The sequence below is a fragment of the Zalophus californianus genome, chromosome 9 (assembly GCF_009762305.2).
Source record: "Zalophus californianus isolate mZalCal1 chromosome 9, mZalCal1.pri.v2, whole genome shotgun sequence".
NCBI classification, from domain to species: Eukaryota; Metazoa; Chordata; class Mammalia; order Carnivora; family Otariidae; genus Zalophus; species Zalophus californianus.
In genome coordinates, this window is record NC_045603.1 from 135,548,325 (window position 1) to 135,565,081 (window position 16,757).

The 16,757-nt window shown below is 43.9% G+C and overlaps 1 protein-coding gene across 5 annotated transcripts in view; it reads left to right on the forward strand.

The window, feature by feature from the left end:
• The window catches only part of TUBAL3 (tubulin alpha like 3), a 40,768-nt gene extending 24,959 nt beyond the window's left edge, over positions 1-15,809 (forward strand). For 3 of the 5 annotated variants that reach the window (XM_027592824.2, XM_027592823.2, XM_027592822.2), the window contains exons 2-4: positions 6,333-6,576; positions 12,610-12,758; positions 14,416-15,809. In XM_027592824.2, coding sequence (XP_027448625.1) covers positions 6,474-6,576; positions 12,610-12,758; positions 14,416-15,360 — 1,197 coding nt within the window. In that variant the 5' untranslated portion in view covers positions 6,333-6,473 and the 3' untranslated portion in view covers positions 15,361-15,809. Of the gene's footprint in view, positions 1-2,490; positions 2,508-6,332; positions 6,577-12,609; positions 12,759-14,415 lie in introns of those variants that run through there. The other 2 variants (XM_027592821.2, XM_027592825.1) reach the window with 2 other exon arrangements.
• Positions 15,810-16,757: the final 948 nt, after the last annotated feature.

Consider the following 16,757-nt stretch of genomic DNA (forward strand, 5'->3'; position numbering starts at 1 on the left):
CGAATCAGAAAAAATAACGGACAGAGGAAACAGATCTGCAAAGTTGTTTGTTTCGTGAAATAATCATTTAGATTAGGAAATATCTACAGTTACTGTGTCTAAACAAATAGAAGACAAGATGGACGATATCTTCGGGAAATAGTCAATTACCAAAAAAAAAAAAAAGCTGGATGTAGCAGATTTCAAAAAAAAAACTTGTAAAAAGAAAAAAATATAGTCATTACAATTGGCAACTCAGTGAGTGACTTTAAAAAAAGATTAGATAAAGCCAAAAAAAAAGACAATGGATGAAGGGGAAGATAGCTGGAGAAATTAAGCAGGATGTGGCACAGAGATTGCGAATATGAGATGTTCAGAGATGTATAAGCTACAGTAAAAATGTCTAACAAAAAGAAGAGGAAAGAGAAAATGAGAGGAAAGCAATATTCAAAAAGATAATGGCTGAGAACTCTCTAAAAATTAAGAAAGACACGAATCTACAGATCATTAGTCCCAACAAATCCAAAGGCAGACAAATAAAGAAATCCACATAAAGACACATTATGGTAAAACTAAAGAAACCAAAGACAAAGATAAATCCTAAAGCAGCCAGAGAGACCTTTTAAAAGGAGCAACTTTTAAACCGACAGCTTCTCGTAGGCAGGAGCTGGGCCAGAGGCCAGTGGACTCAGGGAGAAATGCTGCATAGAATTTCATACCCGGTGAGATATCTCTCAGGAAGGTGGGTGAAATAAAGGCATTTCAAACACAAAGCAATAATAATAATAATAATAATAATAATAATAATAATAATAATAATTGAAAGACCTCACTCAAGGAAATTCTGAAGGATTTACTTCAGACAGAAGTAAAAGAAAAAGAAAGTAAGTGGGAGAAGGAATGAAAAGCAAAGAAAGTGGTAAAACACACATTGATTTTTTTATGAAACAACAACAATAATGCCCTGTAGGCTTAAATACATTTCACGGGCGCAAAAGAAAGGACACCGAAAGATACCCTAGAACATGGGGCCAGACAAAAATAAGATAAAAGCACAAGGTAAGATATCTAAACCCAGCTTTATTAGTTACTGCATTAAATGTAATGGACTAAATTCTTCAATTAAAAGATAAAAAGGAAAAAATTCAGTTACATTATGCTTACAAAGGACACATCAAGAATATGAGAATACTGAAAGGTTTTTAAATTCTAAGAATGTAAAATGACGGAAAAGACATCATTCAGACACTAACCAAGAAAACTATATTAAAGTAATAATATTACTATTCAATAATAAAGAGCTTAAAGCAAAATCATTTGTAGGTATAGTCATTTTAAAATGATAGAATGTGGGGGCACCTGAGTGGCTCAGTTGGTTAAGCAGCTGCCTTTGGCTCAGGTCATGATCTCAGGGTCCTGGGATCGAGTCCCACGTCAGGCTTCCTGCTCAGCGGGGAGCCTGCTTCTCCCCCTCTCTCTGACCGTCCCCCTCCTCGCGTTCTCCCTCTCTCTCAAATAAATAAAATCTTTAAAAAAAATAAAAGTGATAGAATGTTTCAATTCCATAGAAAATCTAACAATTTAAAATTTACATGTTCTTAATAACATAGCCTCAAAATATATAAAGCAAAAATTGTCAGAAAGAGAAACAATCAACAATCATAATGGAAAAATTTAACACATCTTTAAAAGGAATCAGTACTGAAAATTTACACAGTAAATCAGTTTGAAATGTGTATATAAAACATTGCATCCAACAAACTACAGAATACATTCTTTTCAAGCATTCACAGAACATTTTTAAAAATTGACCATAGAGCAGAATATGAAGGTTGTCTTGACAAATATATAAAGAGAGAAATCATTTAGAGTATGTTCTCTGATCTTAATTCAAATAATCAAAAATAACGGCATAGGTGTATGTTATATATAATAATAGCACAATTTAGAATGGAACAAATAATAAAATTAGTAATAACCAAAACGTAGAAAATCCCCATACATTTGGAAGTCGTGGTGGTCACGGTCAAGGCGCATGAGTAGGAGATGGGAGGTAAAAAGGATACTTTCTTGGTTTTTGCTCTATGTCTCCAGGGATTGTTTGAATCTTACTTAAAGAGAAGATACTCGTGTAGTACTTAATGCGCTAGAAAAAGCTATTTGCTGTTGCAGCAAATTTTACTCCTAGTCTTTCCCCATCCATGCTTAATACATTCTTAATCCAGGAGGAGGATCTTTTTAAGAAGACAACTGTTATTTTTAACCAAAACAGGTTTAAGTTGGAAGTAGATTTGGGTAAGCTCTAAGAATGCCACCTGTAGTTGTGCACAGAGTATCTCAGGCTGTTCAGGACCCGCACGGCTGCTCTGGGGAAGGGAACAGAAAAACCAAGAAGGGGCTGTACTGCTTTAAGTGAAGCCGGTGCCGCAGCCCTCAGGTGGAGTCATTTCCTGCCCTGTGATAAAGTCTGCCTGGGCGTGCGGCTCGTCATTACTGCAGCCCGGCGGGGGTACCTCCAGATCAGCATGGTAAGTGGCTAGGGTCCTCATACGTGCTTATCAGTGTTGCCACGGTGTTGTAGCAAATCTTACTCATCATACTTGGCCCTCTTCCCCGCCAGACCATCCTTAATACATTCGTAATACAAGAGAAGAAATTTTTAAGGAGGCACTTGCTTCTTCCAGTAACTGTGTTTGTTTGTTTTTAAAGATTTTATTTATTTATTAATGAGAGACAGAGGAAGGGGGGGGGCAGAGGGAGAAGCAGGCTCCCGCTGAGCGGGGAGCCCGATGCGGGACTCGATCCCAGGACCCTGGGATTATGACCTGAGCTGAAGGCAGACGCTTAACCATCTGAGCCACCCAGGCGCTCTCCCAGTAACTGTGTTTGAGGCAGATTTGGATAAGCGCTCGTCTGTTCATCTGTGGTTTTGCTGCTTTTAAGAAAAGCTTAGTGGATGTGCATGTTAAATACTGCTTTTAACTGAAGTATTGAAACGAGAACCCCTCCTTCCTTTAGTTCTACATTTGTTTTAAACCTGCTGTGCCGATTTTTCTGTAGAAATCAATTGCTTCACTTTTAGTTATGCTTTTAGAATTTCTGGGGACTTCAGACCCAGGTCATCATTGCTAAGCTCATAAATGCATGGCAGGGTAAAGTGCACGGACATCTCCTCGTCCTCTCTCGAGTTTCATTCTTGGGGGACAACAATGAACATAGTTACTTACAGTAATGCCTGTTGGGGGATCATCTCTTAAGATCCACTTTCCCTTTAATGTCTTATGTGCTAGTCCCAGTAGTTTTTGGTATCTTAGAATTTTAAATTCTCAATGGAAGCAGCCTTTCATTCTGATTTCTCATCTTTGATGTTCTCACCCCCTTGGACTCTCTCTCCAACATTTTGAGGATGTTGAAGTTGTTTTGCTCTTAAACATTATGCCTTCCTGCATGAGGGATCCCTGCGGTCACGGAAACGTTCGGTAGCTTGGCTAAATTTCGGTATTCTGGGGGTGATATTGTTCTGTTTCATCTTGCAAGATACTTACGCTGGGGAAAATGGGTACGGGGCACATGATATCTTTATTTTCTTACAACTGCCTATCAATCTATTACTTATCTTTATCTCAAAATAAAACGTTAATTAGAAAATTGTGCCTTCCTAGTAATTCAGATAAGTGTTGTAGCCGCTAACGTGCTGTGATTCGTAATCTTGATATTGAATGGGCAGTTTACAATCTTAGAGTCTGACTGCTGTGTAACAGACAGTTTGGAAAGGAGGGAATGGCTAAGAGAAGAAGGTAAAGATAGCCTTCTGTGTCCTGGGACACAGTTACATCATAAACTCAGTTGCTTCTCAAACCAGGAAGGGTGTCATTGATCCTTCTTGGGCCAGGTATTACCCTGCCAAGTTCACAAGGGTAGTATCATGCCCATGTCTGAATGTCTATGCCCCTTGGGTAACAGACTGCGTGAAGAGCCGCAATTGCTTTTCCACATTGGTGATTATTTTTCCTGTGAGTACTTGGAGCAAATGCATGTGCACCCCCCGTGGCCTGGGCGGTAAGTTGGGGGGTGCTGTGAGAGAAATCGACATGTAAGTGGGTCCAATGATGGGGAAACCATGAGGTGCACCTCCCGTCCAGCATTTTTACCTAAATCTAGGGAGTTTGGATCTGAGTACAGTAGCTAACGCACTGAGAGCATCTGCAGTGCAGCAGATGTGGGAGGAATGAAGCCAAGCTTTGCAGACAAGCATGTTAGAAGCTTGTTTAGGATGGTGCATGCTGTTTGATTTTTTTGTGTGCCGGACAGAGGTTGGAATCTGGGTTGGTGCGGAGTGAGGTGCTTTCTGAATTGAGCTCGCAGCCTTTGTCATGAGAGACCCAGAAATGCACAGAGAAGAAACAAGGGGCAAGTTCTACTCAAGTAGTGAGGTTGAATTCCTCATAAAGCAGAGAGGGCTGTGTTAAGCCTTGTGAATCAAGGAGACAAAGTACAAGGGCTTGATGCTGCAGAGCTGGAACAGAGTCCAAGTCGGATTGCAGGGCTGTGACCGGCCAGAGCTCCCTCCCTCCCTGGACTAGTGGTCTGTCTTTTCGTGGTTGAGTCTCAGACCTTGTCCAGGGGAAGAACAGCCTGGACAAGGGCAGGGCTGCCAATCAGCTCAGTAGGCGAACAGCTGGTGGGGCTCCGATGATGTGGAGAACAGGCTGCTCACCCCACCAGCCCCCCGCCCAGACCCGTCCCATGCTCGCTGGCAACCAAAACCCAACAACATTCAGATGCACGATTGCCGCCCTTACGGTTTTTTAGGATCTAACTTTTTCTTTGCTTCTCTTAGATGAGTACATATTCATGTCTGTTTAAAAGACCAAAACGGTTGTTGGGCTTTAAAAAGAAAGATGTGAATGGTGATTTAAACGTGGGATGGGAGAGAGGAGGCTGATGAGGGTAATGGAAAACAGTAGAGTTTAAACAAGGAAAAAAATCACTGCCCAGGTGTAATGACAGTTAATATTTGATGCATTTTATTTTAAACATTTTATTTATTTATTTGACAGAGAGAGAGAGAGAGAGACAGCGAGAGGAAACATAAGCAGGGGGAGTGGGAGAGGGAGAAGCAGGCTTCCCGCCGAGCAGGGAGCCCGATGCGGGGCTTGATCCCAGGACCCTGGATCATGACCTGAGCCGAAAGCAGACGCTCAACGACTGAGCCACCCAGGCGCCCCCATATTTGATGCATTTATAGATCTTTTTCTCTGCTTATTTTTTAATGTATTTGATATCCTACTTTATATACAATTATACGACTTGCATAACTTTTACTTCATTTTTATCATAAGCTTTTCCCATGTCATAAAATTTTGGGGGTAAACTTTTAAGGGTTGCATAACTCTTTCTTCAGATGCCCAAGAAGAGTGAATGTAGATTTGTTCTTGATCCTCACTCTTATAAATAATAATACTGTGAATGCCCTTGTGCCTAAATCTTTGCATTTTTAGATTTTTTTAAATAATTCACCTGTGTATGTCATCTGCCTATTTATATACTAGTTATCTCAAGTTTTTGGTTGGGTTTTTAAAGATTTTATTTTTAAATAATTTCTTCACCCAACGTGGGGCTTGAACTTACAACCCTGAGATCAAGTATCACATGCTCTGCCGACTGAGCCAGACTGGCGCCCCTCAAGTTTTTTTTTTTTTAATTAATGTATATAAAATTGCCTTATTGATAGCCCTTACTATGAAGGACTATATATAAATCATTTTTTGTATACATCATTATTCTTCTTTGTTTATTACAATATTGAGTTTTTACATTTTTGGGTTGTGAAATCTACTACATGTTCCCTTGGTAAATTTTCCATTACTTTTATGCTTAGAACATCCTTCCTTCTTTAGAGCACACATGAATAGTAAATATGAAATCTCAAGATATGAAAAGGTAACATCTTTAATTGCAGTGGGTTTTAATATATGTCAAGGTTATACGTTGATTTTTTGGTTTTATTCCTTTCCAGTAACTAGCTAATATTTTTCTGGGTGAGGCAGCTTGATTTTATACATATATAGTATATTATGTATATATATTCTTAACTCACACTTAACCCGTTACACAAAAAGTATCCTTAAATTATGTTGTTGAAAGAAATCTTTCAGTAAAATGGGAGTCCTTTGCATACCTGTGCCCTGGTTTTTGGTTTCCATGAGACACTTTCAATTAGCCTTATCATACATTTCTCTTCATGGCATATGTGAGCTTGGTTTCTATCGACTGTGAGCCGCATTACTGAGTGACCAAGCTCCTGTTATCTACAGAGGCTATTAGTTCTAACTTCCTCCGGCTTATTTCAGAGGGAGTGCCTTTCCATCCACATTGGCCAAGCTGGTATCCAGATTGGGGATGCTTGCTGGGAACTCTATTGCCTGGAACATGGAATCCAGCCAGATGGCGTTGTTCTCAACAGTAGAAAGGATCAACTGGACAGTGAGAACATGGAGCATATGGATGCATCTTTCAATACCTTCTTTTGTGAGACGAGAGCTGGGAAGCACGTGCCCAGAGCCCTCTTCATGGATCTGGATCCTGCTGTTATAGGTAATGTAAGGCGTGCATTCAACCAGGTCCACACTCAAAGCAAACAAATCCTGTACCAGTGGATGGAATCCTCAGATTATATGGATCTGTTTGAACAGGATCATGGGGACATTTTTTAAATCTAGAAGTTCACTTGTGACCACTTAAGGTGATCGGCGTGAAACATACCCAAAGGGAGTACTTGCTTAGCCTTCTTTTTCTGTGTGATGAAACAAATTCAAACCTTGTTAACTTGTCCACACACATCTGTTGTCACAGAAGATTAAATCTTTTCTTGGATTTGAAAGCCAGTTGCTAGAAGGTTCCAACAAAGAATCTGAAATTTGGCATTACCTGAACATGATTCCAAAGAGGCAAGGAACCAGACAAATCTAACTGGGGAAATCAGTACAATTTTATGATTATTAATGGCAGACTTTGTAGTATCTTGTCCAGAAACATGGCATGGCAGCTCGGTTCCAAGAGCAAGCATCACATGAGCACAAGGCAGAATTCCATGGCGTTTTTCTAATCTAGCCTCAGAAGTCCTAGTGTTTCACTGCTGTTGTTTGATGGCTTGAGACCATTACAGAGATCCACCCAGGGAGAGAATAGAGACCTCCTCTTGATGTAGAAAGAGCGAGGTTCTAGAAGCATATGAGAAATGGAAAACGTTCTTGTGGCCATCTTTGGAAAAAGCAGTCTGTACACACTGGATTGGAGTTCATTTCCTTATCGGAACCAGGTCAGGTCAAGTAACTGATGGTGAAAGTAGATCGACGTCCATGGGAAGGAAACGATGGAGAGTGTTAGTGGCGGGGGGAGGGGGCGATAAGAACTGTCTAGGCCAGGACTCCTATATGCAGTTTCTGTGTTTGCTGGGTGTGAAAGGATTAAAAATAAGGAAATATTGCTGGCTTCAAGAACAGGTGAGATTCGTATGGAGGCTGAGAGGCAGTTATGTTGTCTTCTGACTTGAGTTCTAAGTTGCCTGAAGACAATATCTCAATTTTTGTTTCAGACAAATGGGGGTTTGCAGTTGTGAGCTTTAGCTGGAATCTGGTATCCCAGAAACCTGGGCAGAGTGGAATATGTCCCCAGAGGATTTTGGTAAATGTAGCTAAATAAGCAGCATGACAGGCCACGCCTCAGTATTATGAATATCGTAGCAGATATTTTAACTTGCACCAGTCCGAAGATGCTAGGCAAATAGGAGGCTTAGGACCTGGAATCGGAAGCTAATAAGCAAGTCGGGGCAGAGATACATGGCAGGAAGAGACCGGAAGAACTTCCCCAATCCTCTAGAATAGAGCGTAGAGAGAGGGCAGTTTTGAGGATCTGGAGCTGGGCCAAACAAAAAGGCATAAGCTCCAGGTTTTAGGAGAAGGCACTGATTTTTCTTGTTCTTCTCAGCACATTAGAGAGCCTCATACGTGCAAGGCACTATTCTTGACATTGGAGGTGTATATACTCTGAGTCTTCATGGAGCCTACATGCAGACCTATAAAAACCAAATCGTGTGCCTGATGTTGTGATCAGTGGCATGGAGAAGAATAAAGCAGGGCCACAGGGATGGGGAAGGTCATGTGAGTGGTGGGAGGTGCTTTTTCTTAAGGAATGCCGAGGAAGGCCTTATAGAGAAGGTGACACGTAGGGATCTGAAGGAAGTGAGGGCATGAGCCTTACTTACCTCTCTGGAAGAGATCAGAAAAGACTTTATGGACAAAGTGATATTCTGTCTGAGTCCTGAAGACTGGATAAGAGGATTTTAACAGGTCACAGATGAGAGGAGCTGGAAAGCACAAGCAAAGACATGTTCAGACACCTGTGAATATTGTTGCAGCTTGAAAAGGGGGAGGAAGTTGATATATCAGAGTCACAGAAGACATAAACTGGAGTGGAGGCTGGCTATGGAATTTCCTTGAATAATTTCTGTGGTGTGAACCTGATAGGAAATAGGGGGCGGGTAAAGACTTCAGAGCAGGGAAAAGACAGATTGAGAACTATACTTCAATAACATTAATCACAGAGATTTATTCATTAATTTATTCAACATTTCTTTAGCACCTGCTAAAGTGCCAGGTACTAATCTAGAAAGAGTGGATTGGAGAAAGTTACAAGGTTTTGTGGTGTATGGACTGAGTATGGAAAAGAGAACAAAGATTTGAGAGACGCTCATCTAAAACAGAGCGGATTACGTGTCAATGAATGTTCTAGAGAGAATTCAGAGGTGCCACTCAGATTTCACTGTTTCAGTAATGGGATTGATAAATGACATAGGAATTCCAGAGGGGGACCTAGTTTGTGGGAGTAGATATGTTCCATTTGGGCATGAGGAATTTGAAGTGTCCACAGGTTGGTCCTGGTAGAAGCTGGGGAACCAGAGGTGTTCAGTGAGAAGTTATCCTACAGAGATGGTATTAAAAGGCTGTGAAAGTAGGCGATCTTGTTCAAAGCCAGCCCGAATGGTTTTAGGAGGAAGGAAAGGTGACTTTTAGCTGTGATTGTGGAGTAGAATTCTACTGAAGATATTTGTAGGCAGAACAAAGGAGAGAGGGAGGGGAGGGAGGGAGGAGGGTTCAGAGTGAGTGAGGGGACCCGAAGCACGGAGAGGGTGGCTTGTACATCTCCTTCTCTAGGCACAGACTGAGGATTTTGTGGTAAGGAGGAAGGTGTTCATCGAGAGTTCTGTGATTAGAATAATGGGGTGATGCTGTGTGAGAACTCACAGAAAGGAGAAGAGGTTTAATGCACATTTGGAGAAGAGGACAGAGGGTCAAGGGAAGTGTGAAGCGTGTGCTGAGTGTGGGCCCAAAGGGGTGGAGAGCACAGCCGGGGTGGATGGTGCCCATGATGCGCGAGGCAGGGTGGGCAGGGACGTGGGGCTGGCGGCAAGTGCATGGCTGTGATCACAGGGCCAGGCCTGTGTGAGCAGACCGGTGAAGCTAACGTGACGGGAGGAGGGGTGGGAGATGAAAACGCTGGGAGCTCCAGGTCGTGGTGGGAAAGAATTTAACTTCCTTCCGTGAATTCAATGAACATTTATTCCAGCTAGGTAATGGAGAGGAGCATAGGGGTGAACAAATGCCCGTACCTTCCATCCTTTCTCTCCTACTGTCCTCGTGAGCTCAGGCCATTTCAACAAAATATCGTCGACTGGGGGCTTAAACCACGGAAATTTACTTCTCACTGTTGTGGAGGCGGGGAGTCCAAGACTACGGTGGCAGCGTGGTTGGTGTCTGATGAGCGCTCTCTTCCCGATTTGCAGACGGCTGCCTTCTCACCATGTCCTCACATTTGGTCTCTTGCAAGGGCACTAACCCCTTTCACGAGGGCCCCACCCTCATGGCCCAGTCACCTCCCAAAGGCCCCACGTCCTAACATCACCACACTGCGGGGAGGGCTTCAAAGTATGAATCCTGGGGAGACACGAATGTTCAGTCCACAGCAGCTACTGTTTATTAGTGAGGAGCCACACAGATATTTTCCTATAATCCTTTCAACAATTGTGTCAGGAAACCTTATTGTTATCCTCCATTAACAGATGAAGAAGCTGGGTCTTGGGCAGGTCATGGAACTGGCCTTAGATCGCTGCGCTGTCGAAGGTAGAACTGGGTTTGACCCCAGGTTTGCCAACTAATAAAAAGCCATTCTCTTTTAACAAAAAAGTAGCATAAGCTAGTGGAGAAGAAAATGTAAATGGTCATAGCAACACTAACACATGTGTTCAGTTGAGCCATATAAAATTGCCCGTGGTTGATTATTTTTTACCTAAAAAATGTCAGTGTCCTCCGATGCAACCTAATAACAATCGAAATGTCTGTGAGGTGCAGAGGTATCCCCGAGGAAGGGATGAGTAGCTGGGGAGCCATCAAGCGTCTTTGACCCAGGGAGCAGCGTTGCCAGCTTCCCAGAGGCATGGAGGAACGTGCACCTTGAACAGGAACAGGGTGTGAGTAGGAGAGCGATGAGGACAGGAAGCTGGAAAGATTGTCGAGCTGGGTCATGGGCGAGAAGGGGGAAATAAGGAAGTTTGGGCGGAGAAAGGATTTTGCATCTTTAAGATTTTGGCGGTGGGACTGTTGTGAGCTATTTCCAGTGGACTGGGGCTAATAGCATTGGAAGTAAGGAAGCAAGGAACTGTCAAATAATCATGTTTAAACACCCTTGAACTCCCTGAGGATGCTGGTTAAGGATGCTGGGCCAGATGCCCACATCTCTGAGCCAAGTAGAAAAAGTGCCAGGAAGTGAGAGTGGACAGCTTGAGTGTGCTCATAAATGGCAATGCTATAATCACTGATCTCCAAAAAGTGGTTTTTACCGAAAGAATTTATGGATGACCCTCAGGATCTCCCCTGGACATTACCACGACGAAGCAGGCTTCCAAAATTCCAGAAATTCCCTTCTTAGCTTGAACTCAGCCTTATAGCTGCAGGTGAGAAGCAGAGTCCACCCAGAGTTATATGCCCACTTACATTGTGTTTATAAATATACCTTTTAAAACTTTTCACTTTTGTGGGTTTTTTGGTTTTTCTTTTTGTTTACTTTTTTGGTGTGTGTGTGTGTTACTTAAGAGTCCTTTAAATCAATTCTAGTAAATTTAAATGTTTGGGGGTGTACAAATTTGTGGTTAGAAATTCATGGTCATGGACAGGAGAGCAAGGTGAATTGAGATTGCCGTCTTGTCTCTTTTTTAGAAATTGAGTGTTTCCTCTTAGGCAGCGAGCTTCTGGGACTATCTGTAGGTATCTGGTGATGAGGCCGATGCAGTATTAGTGTAGGTACATGTCATGAAGGCAATTGTATCATTATTATTTATAATCGTTGCCATATGGGCTATGATTGTGCCCTATGATCTCATGTAATCCTCCTAGTAGGTCGGGGGGGGGTAGGTCTTTTTATCATCCTTATATGTGAGGTGAGGTCACTGATATTTAGGGATGCCAAGGAACTGCTGGATAGCCGAGTGACGAAGGAAACCGTGAACCTGGGAAATGGATTCTCGGACACATGCTCTTGAATACTGTGCAGCACAGTGTCCCACTGTAACCTGGGCAACATTCCCAGAGCCTGCTTAGCCCTCAAACACCGGTGCCTGATTCTGTAGGAGTTGTGCTATCTGGGTAATTCTAGGCTTGGGAGCAGGACGTGGGCCCGAGACACCTGTGTTTGGGTATTTTCTCATGCTGAGCAGGTTTTTAAAAGGAGGAAATCCAGGCAGGAGTTGCCCTTGGCTGGGTTGAAGACTGCCAGCATCTTAACCCCAGTTTCCCTGCTTCTTGCGTTTGTATCAGTTGCATTCGAGTTGGGTGGGCATTCAAGCTCTTCACACCTTCTTTGTTAAAGCCTCTTTTTTAAAGCAGACTAGTAATAATTTAGATCGGTCCGCTTTTCCCTGCTTTTCTGGCACTCAGTTGGCTATTTGTAGGTAGAAATACTTGCCTTAGAATACCAGAGTGTCACAGGGTGTGTGATGGCTTTAAAGAGCGTCTCTTAAAAATCGGTGTCCACCTAGAACCTCAGAATATGCTTTTATTTGGAAAGAAGGTCTTTGCCAATGGACTAAGTTGAGATCCTACGGGATTGGGGTCAGCCCTAACTCCAGGGGTCTGTGTCCTTATGAGAGAAAGAGGGGACCCAGTGGGGGGGGGGGCGGGCATGCGTGATGGTGGCAGGCACGAGTGGTGCAGCCCCAAGCCGAGGAACAGCTTCTTCCTGAGACCTCGGGCAGGAACCAACCCTGCCAACACCTTGACTTTGGACTTCCGGCCTTCTGAACGGTGAGAGCAAACATTTCTCTTGTTTCCAGCCACCAAGTGTGTTATAATTTGTTACAGCAGCCGTAAGAAACTAACAAAGGGTCTACGATGGGAAAACGTACTTTCAGTTTGTCTGGAAATAATGATACTGTTCCTAGACTAAGGAAGGCCGGCTCAGCAGCTGAAAGCCCTTTCTTTACCGCAACACTGGGGAAACTGGCATTGGGTTGGCAGTTGAATCGGCAAAGAGCTAGCAGTCGGAGTGGCGTGCCCTGACCTCATGTCCTCTCTGCAGATGGGATTCGAGCTGGCCAGCACCGCTCTCTCTTCCACCCAGAGCAGCTCGTCAGCGGGAAGGAAGATGCCGCGAACAACTACGCCCGCGGTCGCTACTCTGTGGGGTCCGAGATCATCGACCTTGTGCTAGAGAGGATCCGAAAGCTGGCAAGTGGCCCCTTTCTCCTTAGTCGGGGGCCGTACCTGAGTGCCCGGGATCTGCCTTCCAGACAGTACCACGCTTCCTACCCACCGGGTCACTGCCACCGGCCTCTCCCGCGGAAGTTCACAGCTAGGAAGCGCCTTGCTGTTGACTTTGATGACACTTTGTTTTATAGGAAGCGTGAAGAAACCTTGACACTTACTGCAGCCCTATCTACTCTATTTGAGATTTATGAGGAAGTATTTTGGTTTTTTCCACTGCTCTATTGAGATACAGCATCGTGTCAATTTAAGGTGTACCACATGATGATTTGATACACACATATTGCGCAGTGATTGCCACAGGACAGTTGCCGTGTGTGTGTGTGTGGGGGGGGTGACAACGTTTAAAATTCACTCTCTTAGCAACTTTCAAGCGTACAGCCCAGTATTGTTAACCAAAGTCACCATGCTGTCCATTAGCTCCCCAGAACTGACTCATCTTCTAACTGGAAGTCTGTGTCCTCCGACCAACGTCTCCCCGTTACCCCCACCAGATACTGTGCTACTTTCCTTTTCTCTCTCTTTTTTTTAATTGACATATAATGTATTATTTGTTTCAGGGGTACAGGTCTGTGATTCATCAGTCTTACACAATTCACAGCGCTCACCATAGCACGTACCCTCCCCAGTGTCCATCACCAGCCACCCCATCCCTCCCACCCCCCACCACTCCAGCAACCCTCAGTTTGTTTCCTGAGATTAAGAGTCTCTTATGGTTTATCTCCCACTCCAGCTTCATCTTGTTTCATCTGAGGAATCTCAAATTCCTCATATCAGTGAGATCGTATGATACTTGTCTTTCTCTGATTGACTTATTTTGCTTAGCATAATTTCCATTTCTATGAGTTTGACATTTTTCTACTCCACATATATGAATGGGATGATATGGGATTTGTCTTTCTGTGTCTGACCTATCTCACTTGGCATGATGCCCTTAAGGTCCATCCATGCTGTGACAGATGGCAGGATGTCCTTCTTTTTAATGGCTAACCCCCCTCTACTCTTGCTTCTGCCCACTCATCATGGCTCGCCTTGTTATCACAGATTTCCAAAACATCCTAACACTTGTCCTTTTCCAGTAGTATCCATTATTCGTGAGGTTAACAGGAGGCACATTCTACCAGGAGATTAGTTACTCTAGTTACTGTCAGTGAACTCTTCTTTAAGGACCTGCGTCTGGGGAATCCTTTGTCTAGTACATATTTTGGTGTCTGGCATAATCCTTAAGCAATACAGTGTCTTTTACACTGGCCAGTAGATTGGACGTAGACATGATAGGTACTTCATCTCCTGGGGTGGGGGGAGAGTAGGTTGCTTCAGTGTTTGGCTTCAGTGTTCAGTGCTTTTGTTTGTTACTAAGAAAGACCTTGCCTTAGGTCACACGCAGATAAATTCGTGGAGGGCAGCTAAAGACAGTTGAATATTTATGCTTTGCTTATAGTGAAACTCTAAAGCGCTTCCCCTACCCCAGAGGTAACCACTCGCGTGTGTTACTGGGGCGTTGAGAAGGGTACACCTGGCTTCCTGAAAGTTTTGTTTGTTTGGGGAACTTCTTGTCTTCCCACTACCACTGCTTCTGGGTTCATGTAGCCCAGGTCTCACCTTTCCTTTGCTTCCCCAGGCAGAGCAGTGCAGTGGACTTCAGGGATTTTTGATTTTCCGAAGCTTTGGAGGAGGCACCGGATCAGGATTTACATCTCTCTTAATGGAGCGGCTCTCGATAGACTATAGCAGGAAGACGAAATTGGAGTTCTCTGTCTATCCAGCCCCCGGGATCTCCACTGCTGTGGTGGAGCCTTACAACTCCGTCCTTACCACGCACTCCACGCTGGAGCACTCGGACTGCACCTTCATGGTGGACAACGAGGCCATCTATGACATCTGCCACCATAAACTCGGTGTCGAGCGCCCCTCTTACGCCAGCATTAATAGGCTGATAGGTCAGGCAGTATCTTGCATTACTGCTTCCCTCCGGTTTGAAGGGCCCTTGAATGTGGACCTCATTGAATTCCAGACCAACCTAGTACCTTACCCAAGAATACATTTCCCCATGACAACATTTGCCCCCATCATCTCTGCTGACCACGCCTACCGTGAGGAGCCCTCTGTGTCTGACATCACTGCCGCCTGCTTTGACTTCTCCAATCAGCTGGTCAAGTGCGACCCTCGGCTGGGGAAGTACATGGCCTGCTGCCTACTCTACAGAGGGGACGTGGTCCCCAAAGATGTGAATGCAGCCATCGCAGCCATGAAGTCAAGGAACTCTGTGCAGTTTGTGGATTGGTGTCCGACGGGTTTCAAGGTGGGCATCAACAACCAGCCACCCACAGTGATGCCAGGAGGGGACCTGGCCAAGGTCCAGCGGGCCGTGTGCATGCTGAGCAACACCACGGCCGTCGTGGAGGCGTGGGCCCGCCTGGACCACAAGTTCGACCTCATGTACGCCAAGAGGGCGTTTCTGCACTGGTATCTCAGGGAAGGCATGGAGGAAGGCGAGTTCTCAGAGGCCAGGGAAGACTTGGCCGCTCTGGAGAAGGATTATGAAGAAATGGGGCAAAGTTTCTGATGGAAACGTGGCTGGGGAGAATGAGTGTTGAGTCGAAGTGTCATGCTTTCTTTTCAAGACTTATGTACTCTTGATGGGTAGAGTTCCCTTGACTGGAAGAAACTGGAAACCAAATCAAGCAAGACCCTAAGCTCTGCACTAAATCGAATGGGTCAATATCAACAATGAACTCACAGGTCTTCGGTGGTTCAGCATGGCTACCTGTGAACCCCCCCGGTTTGGGATCCTTTGAGCGTCTGGATCATGTCCGTGTTTCTTTTCTTTTGTTTTCTTTTTTTTTTCTTAGAATGGAAACCTAGCTTTATTCTTTGCTTCTTCAACAAAAGATGATGAAACCCTAAAGTCAGTGCTTTTTGCTTTCCCTTTCCTGAAGTGTAAAACAGCACATGTTAATTATTAATGTTATTTCCCCCATGTCTGTATTTTGTACATTGATTAAATAATGAACATTTCAGTATCATTCTTTTCTTTCTTCCAAAGATAGGTTTTAAGGTCTTGGTTTGCTTTTCATACAAACAAATAGTGAGAATATTCTTGGGTCTTTCAAAAATTTGCATCTGTGTTCCTGTGGGTCAGGAGGTGACAGGGATCTCTCTCAGCAACCCGTCCTTGAAGAGATGTTCTCGAAGTGTGGCCAGCAGAGCCCTGCATCAGGACCAGTGGAGAGGTTTAGAAAAAAAAAAGGCAGATTCTTGGGGCACCTGGCTGGCTCAGTGGGTGGAGTGTGTGACGCTTGATCTTGGGGTTGTAAGTTCAAGCCCCACGTTGGGTGTAGAGATTACTTAAAAATTAAAAAAAAATTTTTTTTAAACATGCAAATTATCTGGAGATTGGAGGGGGCATGACCTAAGAATTTGAAGTTTAAAAAACACACTTGAAGGAATTCATTTCTGGTATTAAACTATCCCACTTTTCAACAAGTTATAACTTAAAATGGGCAAAAATAGTTATAAATGCATTACAACCATCAGCCACATTTTTATTATCCATGATGTTTGGTCTGACGAATCATTGGAGTTAAGGTGAACTAGACACTACAAAGGTGCTCACTTGGGCTTAGGTATTGCTCTTGGGCTGATAGAGAGTTTCCAGGTACCTCATTCAGCTGTGGTGTTTACCTTGCAGCCTTAGTCCTGCATTTGTACCCTCTTGGCCTCAGCGTGGTCAGGGCTTTTGGTTCAGGTAAATATCTGAGGGTAACAGCCACTAAAGCCTTGGCTGAAGGCATAAGGTTGAGGGTCGTATTGAGAGATTTACCAAACTGCAGTGCAACCACCTTCTTATTGCGTGCAGCCAGACTGGCCACTTCACCTTTAATGGTTTCCTTGGTAGATGCTCTTATGTACTAATATCACTGCCCTGGGATGTGGCCTTCAGGAGCTCCATTCACGTGATGT